At 39.9% G+C, this 16,246-nt stretch overlaps 1 protein-coding gene across 1 annotated transcript in view; it reads right to left on the bottom strand.

Moving 5' to 3' along the window:
- Positions 1-16,246, bottom strand: part of igsf9bb (immunoglobulin superfamily, member 9Bb) — a 127,358-nt gene that overhangs the window by 62,426 nt on the left and 48,686 nt on the right. Inside the window, exon 4 of the mRNA XM_079835525.1 lies at positions 3,574-3,725. Within this exon, the coding sequence (XP_079691651.1) occupies positions 3,574-3,725 (152 nt within the window). The remainder of the gene's footprint in view (positions 1-3,573; positions 3,726-16,246) is intronic.

The following is a 16,246-nucleotide window of genomic DNA, read 5'->3' as shown; positions in this document are numbered from 1 at the left end:
GTAATGCCGCTTTGAATGCCGGGAAGAAGTCCGCTGCATAACCCGCACCAGTGCGGGCTCGGCAGAAGTGCGCATCAAGGGCGCATATCGACCTCAAAGGGGACGCTCACGAGCACCCTTCTGAGACCTAAAATGACAAGTGGGACACTGCGGTCTCGTGGACTTAATGGACACGTGCACATAGCGGCCAAGTCCACAAGACCGAAAGTGCACATGAAGTGTGCCATTTGGGACAGGGCCATAATGAGTTTTTCTAGATGAGGAATGATAAAAACATTGGTAGCCAATCAGTATTCACCCTACTTTAAAGCGCTTGAGCGTTTAAAGCGGCAGACAACAAAACTCCAGTGCACACTTAAAATAAACAGAGCAATATCGTGGGTTGGTGTGGACAATATAGTTACCGTTCTTGGTGTGAAAGGGTCTTAATAAGGTACATATAACAAACATTTTGCATAATAGTCCTCTTTTTCAAAGACTATTGAAAATACTTATTACATAAGTATATACTAACCTGTACCACATAATTATGCTTTAAACACCTTCAGCAAAAATTGTATTTAAAAAAATATGCAATTGTAACCAGAAGTTGTCCTCTTTACTCTGTAAATAACATTATATATCAGTCAAAACAACGCTCTATTTTGACAAAGAGCTTGCCATCACTCAAATTAACAAGCAACGAACACCGTTGTTCCAGATATCATCTCGCCTTACTTCAAAAGTGTTCAATCACAAAAAAAAGCTTGTCACTGACAGACTGTTATTTCTCTGCTGTGTGTGAAGAGATGGAGATCTCTCGACGGGCTCTTGAAAATCAAACTTTTTTTCAGGCAGAGAACGAATGAATCCGTTAGGAATATCTTTGCTTAGTCTTCAGTGAGCAGATGGTTTATACTCAGGAAGTATTTGACAGTTTGGTTCACTATGTTTGTTTTGATGAGCCATAATCAATGGATCACTTGTAAGAAAAAAGCACATATTTAGATGTTGGTTTCGACAAGGGAATCTAAGAGTCTGTTTCATATCAAGGACGGCTCATTTGATGAAATATAAAAGACATCAATCAAGACAAGAAATTCCATCAGTGCTGAAATACTAGAACGATTTATTTGGTTCCTAATTACACAGCACTGTGAACATAAGAGGCCCAAGGGACACCTCCACGACACATAGTTAAAACGAGCACAGTTACGAGCACTGAGATGGACAGGGGCCTAGTGCTAAATGACTAGGGAATATGACAGAGCTGAGGGGGATTAATTAGCTGATCCTACCAAGCGGCACCCTCCCCCAGTTTCTCTTGAAGCCAATACGGAAGTGACTTAAACTGCAATTCATCGACTGGCCGCTAGAGAGAGGCTCCAAAAGGGAGCTGAATCTCATTGAGCCCCATGTTAAAATGGCCAACTTTACATCAGAAAATAAACATGTTTACAGCCTGGTAAAAACATTTTTATAACTCATTCGTTTATATAAAGCCTTAAAGTTCTGCATAATTAAGGGCGTGGCCACTTTGAGTGACAGGTGGATTGTCGTTTGTCTGCTGTCTGTTAATCATCACGTCACCTTAGCTCCAGCCATGTCCCGCCTCTCTGCCCCTTTTCTGTTATCTGGGAGTGACGCACGATGACGCGCTGACCAGATGGCAACGGCCGACTATGAGGCTTTAAAACTGCTCTTCAGAACCCTACGGGTGACGTCACAGACACTACGTCCATATTTTTCTACAGTCTATGGATCCTACAGGCTAATAATTAGAAATTATTAAAAAATTATTACAACACTGCAAAAATTGCTTTTCTTACTTAGTATTTTTGACTTGTTTCCAGTCCAAATATCTAAAAATTCTTAAATCAAGATGCTTTTACTACACTCTAAAAAAAAAAAAAGGTTCTATATGGCACCAAAAATGGTTCTTCGTCGTAATCATAGAGGAACCACTTTTGGTGCTATATACTATAGCACTTAAAAAGGTTCCCCTATGATTACGAGCCAAGAACCTTTTTTGGTGCCATATAGAACCTTTTTTTTAGAGTGTAGATAAGTAAAATGACAAGATATTTTTTCTTGTTTTCTGGGGGAATTTTTTTTAAATGAAGTGAGTTTTTGCTTAAAACAAGTAAAATTATCTGCCAGTGGGGTAAGAAAAATAATATTGTTTCTGAAACAAAATTTAAATTAACGTATTCTGTTCATTAAAATGTATAATAAATTGCGAATTCATTTTATTCAACAAAAATCTATAAAGCCGCGTTTCCACCGCAGGAACTTTCCCCAGGAACTAGGAACTTTGGCGTGGTACTCGGTGTGTTTTGACCGCAGGAACCAGGGTCTAAATGAAGTTCCGGGTAAATATTTCCCCCTCCAAACGGCCCTGCTCCTGAGGTAGTACTTTTTCAAAGTTCGGGAACTTTCGGGGGTGGGACTTGGGCGCTGAACATGCCGATTGGTTGAACTCATGCAGCATTTTATTTCAACCGGCATTTTTAAAAGTCTTTTGCGAGGTTCGTTCTGCGTTCAGTAAATAACAGTCTTGCTCTTTCTGTCCGATGGCGCATGTTCGTCTCAGCAATCGCATGGTCAATGTCCGTAATAGCTGATAATAACATACGTTGTCTTATTTTAAATCTAGCTTTACGAGCTTTCAGAATGTACTTTAGTATCAGTGCTTGTCTCTTTTCCGCAGTATTGTTAATGACCTCTTTAGTAGACCAATACATAACCAGCAAAAGCAGCGCTGCTTGCATCTCCTCCACTTGTTATTGTTGCAGACAGTGTCGCGCAAAAATGATTAACGTTACTGTCCGTCGGTGACTGGGAGGAGCAGCCGCGCGCAGTCCTACATCACCGGACTAATTTGCCTAATCTTCACGGTACTTTAGACCGCAGTGGAAACGCAGACAGTAGCAGGTCTGGGGGGAAAAAAGTTCCTGTAAAAAAAGTTTCTGGTACAAATTGTTCCAGGTAATTTTGGTGGAAACGCGGCTTAAAACTGCAAATGAGAGTCATGGCACTTTCACTGCATGTCACTTGTTTGCATTTAAGACACAGAAGAGGCAATTTAACTGATGGTAGGCCACTGATAACTGGATTTGGGGCCATGACTATGGTAGTTTGAAGATGGAAAGTGAGCAAAAAAAGATGACAAAGTGCCTATGACCTGTAATTGCCACCGTCATCAAATATCCTGAGCCCTCACTGTGGCAACTGCAATCCTGTATTTGTGTAGCAGAGAAGGATATCAATCAAACTACACAGGCACTCTTCAGGTAACCACAACACAAGGGCTGCCACATACTAAAATGTTCTACAGTATATCATGATTTTCACACTGCCACACATTCTAAGGAGACATGACAACACTGACACATATTTAAGTATTAAGCAGCTTGGCCCTCCCAGATGAATGACAACATTTGCCAATCATAACAAAGGGTCAGAGAGAGGGCGAAAAATAAACAAATAAGTGCTGTTTTGATTCAAGAAACTATACTAATATTTTAAGTACACATTATAGAATATCCCCAAGATTTCAAGTTAATATTCATTATAAGAGATGTGTTTGCTCACCTTGTATTTGCTGCTGTCCTGTACGGGGTCCCCCTCCCTGAGCCAGCTGACTGAAGGTTTGGGATTCCCGAAGGCCGTGCAGCTCAGAGTGATGCTGCCCCCCTCTTTGGCCTCCACATACTGCGGTGGCGTGTCCGTGAAAGTTGGGGGAGCTGTGACACAGAGAAACGATGTGAAAATTCCCTATCTGTTCTCCATTATTGCCTGAAATAAATCAGCCTGACAGTAACAAGGCAGGTTCCTTCATAACAATATTATATCCTATGATATACGTGTCTTTTACAGACCCTGCTAAAGCATGACTCATGCCTCATCACTCGCTAATGGGAGTCATAGGAGTTCAGAAAGTCATTGCAGCCGTTAGCTCGTATACCTGTGAATAAGAGGGACTTCTGGTCATGGATCTTCCGCCTGCATACATATGCGGCCATTTATGAGCTCTTAGCATGCAGTATATGAGCTCTCTGGCTGGCATCTCTCTCATTGTTAATAATTCTACTCCTGCTTCATGGCCAATTCTCCCCGAGCCTCGATGTAGTAGCTAAAATTTCACTTTCATCATCTATAAATCAGGCTGGGGAAGGGTTGGCCATGCCGTCAGTTATCACATGGGCAGCAGTGTATATGTATAAATAATATCAGTAATGGGAAGGACAGGGCACAAAACCAAAAGGCAGATCAGGGACAGTTCTTCACAGTTTAGCTAACTCTTTAATATGAAAGGTTCAAAATTAACTCTGGTCACACGTTAGTTTAGGGTTCAATTCTCACTGTTAACTAACTATTAACTACGACTTTTTCCTAATAATAAACTCCTAATTACTGCTTATTAACAGTTAGTATAAAGGTAGTTTTTGTAGAGTTTAAGTTTAGGTATTGGGTAGGATTAAGGGATGTAGAATATAGTCATGCAGAATAAGGCATTAATATGTGCTTTATAAATACTAATAAACAGCCAATATGAATTGGACCCTAAACTACAGTGTTACCTTAACTCTTTGCCACGCCTGCCAATGGAGACCAGTTAAGATTACAACTAACTAACTAACTAACTAACTAACTAACTAACTAACTAACTAAAAATATATATATATATATATATATATATATATATATATATATATATATATATATATATATATATATATATATTATATATATATATATATATATATATATATATATATATATATATATATATATATATATATATATACAGTGGGGAGAACAAGTATTTGATATGCCGTTTTTGCAAGTTTGCCCACTTACAAAGCATGTAGAAGTCTGTAATTTTTAATCATAGGTACTCTTCAACTATGAGTGACGGAATCTAAAAAAAATTCAGAAAATGACATTGTATGATTTTTAAGTAATTAATTAGCATTTTATTGCATGACACAAGTATTTGATACATCAGAAAAGCAGGACTTAATATTTGGTACAGAAACCTTTGTTTGCAATTACAGAGATCAAACGTTTCCTGTAGTTCTTTTGCACACACTGTAGCAGGGATTTTGGCCCACTCCTCCATACAGACCTACTCCAGATCCTTCAGGTATTGGGGCTGTCACTGGGCAATACGGACTTTCAGCTCCCGCCAAAGATTTTCTATTGGGTTCAGGTCTGGAGACTGGCTAGGCCACTCCAAGACCTTGAGATGCTTCTTACGAAGCGACCCTTAGTTGCCCTGGCTGTGTGTTTCGTCCTGTCCGCTTTGCAGAAAAGCATCCCCAAAGAATGAGGTTTCCACTTCCATGCTTCACGGTTGGGATGGTGTTCTTGGGGTTGTACTCATCCTTCTTCTTCCTCCAAACACAGCGAGTGGAGTTCAGACCAAAAAGCTCTATTTTTGTCTCATCAGACCACATGACTTTCTCCCATTCCTCCTCTGGATCATCCAAATGGTCATTGGCAAACTTCAGACGGGCCTGGACATGCACTGGCTTGAGCAGGGGGACCTTGCGTGCGCTGCAGGATTTTAATCCATGACGGCGTAGTGTGTTACTAATGGTTTTCTTTGAGACTGTGGTCCCAGCTCTCTTCAGGTCATTGACCAGGTCCTGCCGTGTAGTTCTGGGCGGATCCCTCACCTTCCTCATGATCATTGATGCCCCACGAGGTGAGATCTTGCATGGTGCCCCAGACTGAGGAAGATTGACCGTCATCTTGAACTTCTTCCATTGTCTAATAACTGCGCCAACAGTTGTTTCCTTCTCACCAAGCTGCTTGCCTATTGTCCTGTAGCCCATCCCAGCCTTGTGCATGTCTACAATTTTATCCCTGATGTCCTTACACAGCTCTCTGGTCTTGGCCATTGTGGAGAGGTTGGAGTCTGTTTGATTGAGTGTGTGGACAGGAGTCTTTTATACAGGTAACGAGTTCAAACAGGTGCAGTTAATACAGGTAATGAGTGGAGAACAGGAGGGCTTCTTAAAGAAAAACTAACAGGTCTGTGAGAGTCGGAATTCTTACTGGTTGGTAGGTGATCAAATACTTATGTCATGCAATAAAATGCAAATTAATTATTTAAAAATCATATAATGTGATTTTCTGGATTATTGTTTTAGATTCCGTCTCTCACAGTTGAAGTGTACCTAAGATAAAAATTTCAGACCTCTACATGCTTTGTAAGTAGGAAAACCTGCAAAATCGGCAGTGTATCAAATACTTGTTCTCCCCACTGTATATATAAGCTCAATGCCTCCTATGTAAACTTTAAGGGCATTTGCTGCAGAAAACAGGGCTATCAGGAGACATGAATATGAAATAAAATATAAACAAATCTCATTAGAAACATTCATGTCCAAAATTAAGATTATTGTATCTCTTGGAATTAATTTGGTGGCTACTCAATTATTTCTAGGCACAATGACAGACAGTTAGGCGCAGAGGATGACAAAGGAGCACTAGGGAGAAAAGGTTTTGTCTCAAATGTGTTCAAATATTTAAGACAGCACTGTGACAAGAGGGTCACATTTTAACACATAGATCACAGGAACATATCACTTTCCAGGAACACAGAAGATATGGGGTTTGGTGATATCTCTGCACTTAACAGAGACCTGGACTGAACCCTTCTCAAGCTGAGCATCTATTATATATAGCTCTAAATGTCAGTAAGACCTGATAGTCTGTGAAACTACAGGACAAACACCTTGATTCAGCATTCTGGATTTGATTCAGCATTCTGATTATAATACTTATTTGCATATAATTTTTTTTCAACTTGTCGTACGCATTTTCAGCACTGCTTAATTTTACTTAAATAAAACTTAAACGTTTGTCATTTTGAATGGAAGGAAACCCCAAAATCTGGTTGCTCATAACCATAGTGCTGAAGGCAACATATCTGAGGCCAGCCGCTACGACATCTGTGCAAAACATGTCTCCATCTGCTGCTAGTCTCCATTTACTGCCGTACACACCCTGACACACTGCTGACCTGTGATGTTGATTAAACACACACACACACACACACACACACACTCAAGAAATGCTGAAGGCACAGGCACACTACAGGCTAATGAGGAGAATGTGTGTGTCTTATATAAAAAACACCCTCATCAGTGATTGTCTCATGTTTCAAAGTCATTGAAAGCAGCTAATTGATAACGTCTAAGTTAGCCTTTGCTTTTCAATCTACATTACCATTAGTGGCAAAACATTCAGGCAAATCCACTTGACATTAGCTAAATGCCTGCCACAGCACGCCAAATGGAGGGAGAGCAACTGCCCGACACCTGCTGTGTATACAAATCACAGAGAATATGTCTCACCAGATTGAAGTGCCCTGCTCCAACTAGTACTGTGTGATTTAGTGAATAGTCACAATTATGTTTAAGATTATTATTCTGCCGATATGAAATTAGATGAACTAGTGAATATTGTGATTGTTTTATTTGTCCATTATGTTTTTGGAACAGTATTGGATCATGAAATGTGGCTGTTAAAATTTGGAGGAGGTTAGGATTTTAGTAAAAAATAGGGGGGGGGGGGGGGGGTCATGCATTCTGACTTATTTACACTGTTAAAGAGTTGGATTCTCATGCTAAACATGCCCAGAATGTCACAACAACAAAAAACAAGTTGGACGTATGATGGAGTGTTTCTGTGCCAAATACACTCCTTTAGAATTTAATTTTTTCAGAGTATGGCCCTGTATGACATCATAAAGGGCGGAACCAGAATATCCGAGGGCTGTACCAGAATATTTGAATATTTGAATATTCATTCGGTGGGTTAGTATTCGATTTTCAATTTTGGGAATCAAATATTTATTTTAAAAAAAATTCTCTCACACCTGGCATTCTCCTAAAAATGGTTCTCATTCACACTTGAACATGTTTACTATAAAATCTGGCAAAAAACAATACTCTTTACAATTATCTTATCGCCTAGCCGTTTTTAATAGGATGGACAGTTGAATAGGAACCCAACCTCATTATACTTAATAAATATATTTCCCTGTAAGGCTGCAAATGAGTATTCTCTGTCTAGAGCGCACAACTGCATGAGCTTATATGGAAGAAGTGTATGCCTGAGCTTGTATTTTGTGTTAAGTTGCGTTGGCTTGACATTGTGGAAAATAGAATAATAGATTAAAAATGTATTTGCCTTTTTACTAGGGCTGGGTATCGATTCAGATGTTCCGATTCGATTCGATTTCGATTCGCAAGCTCTCAAATCGATTCGATTTTCGATTCTCGATTTAATTTCGATTCAACTCAATGAATATAGATTTAATTCAAATAGCCTACTATATTTATAAAAAAGAACAGTGAACATGAGTTTACAAGTGGGTAATTAAAAAGAAATTAAGAGCCACAAACCTGTATATTAAACTCTTTTTATTTTAGGTACACTTGGGTAGGCCTTTATTTGGCCGACCGTCATTCAGACTCTGTCCGTTTTAATTGAGGCTTTTTCCTCCAGGGGCGTCTGTGCTTTGATTCATGCCCCGGATGATGCATTATATTTCGTCACTATCTCTGTTATTTGTGTGCCTTCCTTAGATGCAATTGCCATTCGATTTTATCTTAACGACAAGCATATATGCGATACCGGGCAGGATCGACTGGAAACCCCCGGGGGGAAAAAATCGATTCTTGGCCTTGAGAATCGATTTTGAACCGACCACATTTTAAAAAACGATTAATCGAAAAATATATTTTTTTGCCCAGCCCTACTTTTTACCCATTAGGGATGTGACGGTGAGAAAATTTTCCCTCACCGTCACATAGTGCTTGTGCACTGTGCGGCCGTGAACGAATGACAGTGCGGCCATGCGCATTTTACTTTCGGTTTAAAATTAGCGCCAATTCGGGGGCGGGTTGCTTGAATGGTGGGTTCATTAGCCCATTTTTATTTTTTATTTTTTTTACTGTTTGATCAATTTAAGATGTCCTTGCTGAAAAAAATAAGATTCTTGCTGACCCCAGACTTCATATCTGTAAAAAAATATATGTGGTATTATCTGTTTGACGACAAAATTTATTGCTTTATTGTTGTAAAGTGTACAAAATGGTGGTTTGAAAAAGCATTTTAAACAGTCTCTGAGAAAACATGTAAGTATCAAGATATATACTGAATACCATCACTAAAAAAATTAATTCAGCTGTAGTTTTGCTGCTTTGTCGCCCAGCTATAGTAACACAATCAGGATGTGGTGGTTCACAGTCCTGCTGGTCTTGAGAAACACATAACAGAGCTCTTCAAAAGGTTATGCTTAGCTGTGCGCCATAACAGAAGTACACATGGCCATTAACTGAACCCCATTACAGTGGGAGTCTGTATCTTTATAATTATTCAGTTCAATTTATGTATTAGCATTAACCCCTTTGAGTGTACATTGAGAGGATTGATCTACTTTTAGTATTACAGCTAACACACAGGCAAACAGTGAGAGTCCTGGAATAGAGCTGCTGAATTTGCCAAACGATCACCTGCTCACCCTCTGGGCGCACACACACATTTTGTCTTTGACGCTGCATAATAATCCCTCCGATATTTCCAAGACTTTGAGGCAAGATGACATCATCTCGTTTGCAGTGAGCGCGCGTGTCAGCCGGCAGCCGGTGATAAAATCACAAGCTCTTATCACAGGCACAGATTGTGAGAAGAATGCAGCTATAATAAGGCTCTGTGGTTACACCAGCCACACAGGCAGATGTTTTAGCACACACACACACACACACACACACACACACACACACACACACACACACACACTAACAACACACGCATTGCACCAGTGAGAGCTAATTGGCAGGAGAAGCATGGAGAGGGGAGGCTGCGTGGAGCTTGTCCCACAGGAACATCTTCATCCTGCTCATCTTTCTCTCAGGACCCTGTACTGAGCTGAGCATCTGTGTGAATTCTGCACATCATCTGATCACACAGCCCGTTTACACTCATGCAAATATGCGTGAACCACACCAGCTGCACAGTTCTTGCCCAGAACAAGCCACAATGTGAATAAATTAATAAATAAATAAATAAATCTGAGCAAACTGCCCACTGTAACACTGAACCATGAATTGATCTGGGTTTAAAATACATGCTATAGACATGCATGTTCTGTTTTGGTTTAGTTGTAGTTCCTGTACCTGTTTCCTTTATTGCCATTCTCCCTGGTTACTGATTGTCACGCACCCGTTTCATTTTGTCCATTTCATTTTCATGCAATCTACTGCTGCACACTATAGTCTGGTAAAGTTGGTTGCCAACCGCCAATCAAATCAGAAGAAGTTCTTTGTTTGGTGTTGATTATTGTTTGAGTTTACTTGGGTTTAGTTTATTTCCTGTTTCCTGAGTGATCTGAAATGTTGTTATTAATGCCTGTTCTTGCTGGATCACCTACATCTTGTGATTTACTATAACCATCTTCCAGAACATGACTGAACACTGAACCAAAAGAAAAGAAAAGAAAGGATGGACAATCCTGCAGTCTGCCCTCTCCTGAAACACATGGAGCATTCCCTTGAGGACCACACGAGGGATTTCATAGATCTGGTGTTCCTTACTACCCTGACCGGTCGCTCTGCCTCTTTTATTACACCAGCCTCAACGAGAGGTCTAAGGCACGCCTGCCCATGGAAGGTTCTCTAGGGAGCTTTGCAGAATAACATGAATGGGTGCTGATGAGATGTGGATCTCCCTACATCGTCTGCACTGCAGAGGAAAACGTCACAAGCCCCAATCCAGACCCAGAGCCCTACTAGCCACCCAACGCGCCTATCATGGACATTCACGAGTTTGTGTGCCCATATAATCTTAGTGAAGGTGGTAAACAGATTTGGCTTGCTGTCTGCTATAGAGGGGCTCGGAGAGGATATTCTACCCGAGCTCTGATTGCCCCCCTATAAGGAGCAGGGGAGGAGGAGGGAGGCTGCAGGAACTAAAAATGGGAAGAGGTAAGCTGCTGGTTTTATACCTTGGTATTAATTGGAAGATTAGATGGGCGTACTCCTCACGAAATTACGTTTAATAACTTCACTTCTGCCAGAGCCCATGCAAAAACCATGCTCGATGCTAGAGCCGACACCTGAGCACAACAGCTTCGTCCCTCCATCTCTTCGTCTCTCTCATCTCCGCCTTTCATTCACCTCAGTCCTCCGGTACCCTGGTTCCACCACGGTCACTTGTCACCATGGCTCCACCTTGGTATCCAGGACCTAAAGGGTCGCCTGGTCTCTGTGTCTCCTCTGCTCAGCCTGGGTCTCCAACTCCGCTGGCTCCACCGTTGGTGGTCGGAAATCTGACTCCAATCAACCTTCCCTCATCGCTTCCGCCGTGGGCCTTTGTCTTGGATGTGCTTGGGGTATTCAGCTCATGTCTCCTTCATCAATCCTTCTCCCTGGCTCCTCTCTCCCCCACTCCCCCTTGGACTGTTCTGCCTGCCCCTCCTTGGTTACATCCCTCCTCTGCTCCACATTCTTCGCCTAAACCCTCTGTCTCCCTCCTCTGTTGAACTGTTTTCTACGGCGCAAGGACATACCTTCCGGGAGTGGGAACTAATTTCACGTGTATGTTCTAGTGCCTGTACCTGTTTCCTTTGTTGCCATTTTCCCACCACTAGTTAGTTTCCTTGGTTACTGATTGTCACGCAAATGTGTCTGCTGATCTCCCTTGTATTCAAGCCTTCAGTTCTCATGGTTCTTTGTTAGGTGTTGTTTGTCATTTGATTTTAAGTGGTTGTTTGATTTTTATTTTGTGTGTTTTCTGAGTGTTCTAAAGTGTTATTAAAGACTGCTCTTGCTTCTGGCCTTACTACAACGACCTGCCAGAACGTGACACAAGCGACAGAAAGCTACATTTTAATACAGGGGATGTTGCTGCTGTCAAATTTTAACAGTCAATTGTCTCCACCTACTGGTGTAACAATGTACTTTATAAAGTTAAAGTTACTTTCAAAAGACATTTTCCTCTATTTTGATCACTGCCATATAAATCAGTGTGTATATCAAAACTATAAACTTTTATCCCAGTACCTCTGTGATAATTTGAATTATTTTAACACAGAAATAATGATATGCGTGGTTGAAAATACGGTTTGTGAAGCGGTTTCATATATGCTACATCTTAACTGCTCTCTCTGGTTTAGCGGCAGTGCCATTGCAGATTTGAATGTTGATCGTACACTGTGAGCGTACTTGTCAAAGCTTTAATAGACAGACATGAATCATTGTCATTTTGGAATAAGATTGCGCGGGTGTTTGAATCGAGATTGCAATCTTTTAACGATTAATCGTGCAGCTCTATAACACTGGTAACTAAAGTGTGTTTTCAGATCCCTCTATATGAATCATTTCTATATTTAATATAACATAATAATATTTAACAAAAGAAACACACTTGAACAAAAGCATCCAATTGTAATGGCTCAAATGAATGTCTCTGTTAATGATGGAAGATAAGAGGCAATTCAAAAAGCCAATTATAGCTGCAGCATGTGCTTTTCCACAAAAGGAAAATATCTTTTTATATTTGGGAGGTTATGCTGATGTGAATGTAACTAAATTTCAAGTCCAGTCACACATGGAGGTCATCGGTGAGCAAAACCTATTTTCTTATCTCTCAGACACTCTTGGTCAAACACAGATTAAATGTAAGCCGATGCATACTGAGAAGAGGGGAGGCTGAAAGAGCAAACTGAAAGCCTGGTAGACGAGGGGGCATTTCAACAGAACCCAAAGAGAATTGTAACAAAATAAAGAGCATCACAGACTAAAACCAGCCCTGCTGTCCCCGCTAAAACAAGCACTGATTCAATTAGCCCACTTCCTTTTTCTCTGTCTCTGTTACTTCCTTCCATGTCAAATGTAGAGAGCAGCTCACTTTACTGCTACAGCAAGTGTATGTGTTATGTTTTCACAACTGCATATAGCTGTGAGAAGTCTGTTTCCTTTTAGTGAATCAGTTTGTTCATTAAAACAAACTGAATTGTTGTTCAAATAACGTCAACGTCAAGTGAAACAAATAGTAAAATACTGATCTTCATCAGTAGTGTTTTACTCAGTTACTGTATGTATGCACAGTAAATTAGTTTTAATAGCTGTGAATATTGTAAAATCATCTCCAGTTTTTGTCCTTTCCCCCATAATTATAATAATGTGGCAAGCTACACAAAGTAGCATCGCAGAAACTCTCATATAGACATGGCTAATAAGAAAAGGTTGCATAAACCACTCCAGCTATGAACTTTATTCAGGTTTATCTTTATTTATTCAGGCTTTAAGTACAGTGAAATTCATCAAGTGGATAATATGATGCACAGCGATTTAGTTAAAAAAAACTAATCTTGTTTACATTGTAGAACGCAAACAAAGAAGTGAGCTTGAGGTAGTGAGTCGTAATATGAAACTTCAGGGGAAAATTTCACTCAGTTCCGATTGTGTTTATGTGATGGTGCAAGTGTGAAACCTGCTACAACATGAAAGAAATCAGCAAAATGGAGCCATTGAGGAGTTTAAAGGGAGATGGAGTGATACCCAAAGCTAATTAAGCACAAACATAAAAGCCAAAACCAGCCCCCAGACCGCTATTCTGAAACACTAATCATAATGTGAAAATCCCCTTTATCTCACAATGATGGAGATCTGGAAGATGATTCAAAAGGATCTACTGGCCCCAGCTCCTGTACCGACTTCACACATGCAAGGGAGAATGACTCAGGCTTTAATTCTCCTTTTTCATATTACAGACATATATAATCACCTTACACACTTTGATCTGCTTACACATGTAATCCTTGGTTTTTGTAATCCTCTGTGTTATCTTGTGTGTATATCGTTCATGATGTATAGCATATGGCTAATTGTGCAAATGCACTCCAGGTTAACTCAACATGCACAGCACGCTGTACCACATTAATTATCAACTAGTGTTTTAATGTATCTGTTTTGGGTACGAGAGCTGTGGGAACGGAGCGAGGCCAGTGGCACAAGTGTTAATGAGTGTCACCTGCACGCCACAGCAGTTTCGAGTCTCACGGAGGAGCTCCGGAAGGGTAAAAGAAGGAGTAATGGCAGTGCAAGACGAGAGAGGACCATACCTGGACTTTATGTTGTGTTTTATTATGTTTATATGTGGCAGTCGTCCATGAGGGGCTGCCGCTATAGTTTCGTTAAAAGAAGGAGTGACGACAGTGCGAGATGAGCGAGGACCAGGCATGGACTGGAAATTTATGTTTTATTATTTTTTATATGCGAGTCATCCGGGAGGGGCTGCCGCTTCATTTTGGTTTTGTTGCTTGTTTATTTTATGATTAAACTTTACGTTGATCATTCGTTGGTTCCTGCCTCCTTCTCTGAGCCTTGAACATTGTTACAGGGTGATATTGGATTTTTAATTATGCATGCTCATTTCCTTTTTTTACATTTAGATTACCTTTGCCATCATCAAACGCTCACTTACAGTTGATTTTTAAAAAATACTAGTAATACAGTTAAATTTAAACTTTAGCAAATCTCAAAATTAATGTCCATTTATAACACTGTATGTTGTGACGAGAAAATGTTGTGATTTTTAGCTCTTGGTATTAAATAATATGGTATTACAAATATATAAAGTTTTAGTAATTTAGTTTGTTTGGGCTTTTGTCATTTTTTACTATTTTTTATTTATATTTAATTAATTTTTATTTCAGTTTTATAATTGCATAATTTAAGTACTTCGTCTTATACTTGTGTTATTTCAGTTATTTGCTAGAACAACTTTTGTATATTTTGTTTATCTTTTTAATCTAATATTTAAATTTGATTTCATTTCAACTTTATGTCAATTAATGAAAACACTTTAATAGCGTTTGTTTTAGTTAACAGTAACAAATCTACCACAAGCATGAAACCATCAAAATTGATCCAACAAACAATTTGGTACTTGATGTCTAATGTAAAATCTGGGTCTTGAAGCAAAATTATCATTCCATGTAAATCCTACAGCAGTTGCTGCTGTCTGCTGCTTTTAATTAGTGAAATTATCAATAGCTTAAAAGTCAGAAAATCAATAAAAAGTTGTTCAACCGTCAAATATTCTCTCACACACATGCAACACATGTGTCAATGCAATGAGTGAACAGACTGGAATAAGAGCAGTAAGTCATTATTAGTAAGAGTAGTGCACTATTGCACCACTCTCACCACTATGGCACCCAAGGGGCTGACATGCTATCGGCACCATTTACACCCAATGACAACACACCAAAGGCAATCCCTCAACTATTGAAAACCGAACAACCAGGCATGTCTGCTTCCTGTAGCTAAACCCACACTTTCCATTCCCATTAACAAACCAACAAACATGTTGCAGGTCAACAGATTGTGACAATCAGAGCTGCAAATATCTTTTGTGCCAGTTTTGGAATTCAGTGCCTACCGTTGCGCTATCGTTTAAAAGTCTTCATCTCATGCCATGATGCCATCTGCAATGTATCTGAAGCATATGGCCTCACGTAGCAGAGTTTTCAGCACCCACATGAGATTGTGAGGCCATCAGGACCACGGACAGCTCCCCGGTCCACAAGCACCAGCACCATGGACAGCTCCCTGTCCACACGCATCAACACCACGGACAGCTCCCTGCAATGACTCTGCTACAGGGTCAGTATGACTCACAAACCTGATAATGAGCCAATTAGAATGGCAACATAAGCCAGAGGATTGTTTGTTTCTGTGGTTTTATCTGGATTCATGCTCTATCTGAAGAGGTCGCAACTTCATTTGCTTAACAAGCTTTGTGGAAAAGAAGATTTGTAATTATCAAAACTGCAGTTCTGCACACATAAGCCGATTGATATGTAATGGTGCTTTTTTGAACTATAACTTCTACGCTGTGGACGAATTCACCTGCATGAAGAAGTACGAGCCTTTTATGTCACAAGTCTCTAAACCAACAATGCACACTCTTAATTAAACACAATGATGTCAAGCAGGCAATTAGCACCTGTTTGAAATGACAATGACTTCATCTTTTAGGCTGAAAATAAGTGTTAGAATAACATCCGCATCCTTGTATCCTTTTGCGTTGCATTTCAGGCTCCATGCGAACAAGCATTGTTAGAATAAAGTAACTACAATAAAGCAGTTAAGTCACTTAAAAAATGTTATGTAATATAAATATTAATCTGAATAAACTTTTCTATCGCTGATTAATATGGTTTATTAGCCTAACTTTA

The sequence above is a fragment of the Gobio gobio genome (genome assembly GCF_949357685.1).
Source record: "Gobio gobio genome assembly, chromosome: 14".
NCBI classification, from domain to species: domain Eukaryota; kingdom Metazoa; phylum Chordata; class Actinopteri; order Cypriniformes; family Gobionidae; genus Gobio; species Gobio gobio.
Note: the sequence above shows the minus strand (reverse complement) of the source record. Positions and strands in the feature narration are given on the sequence as shown.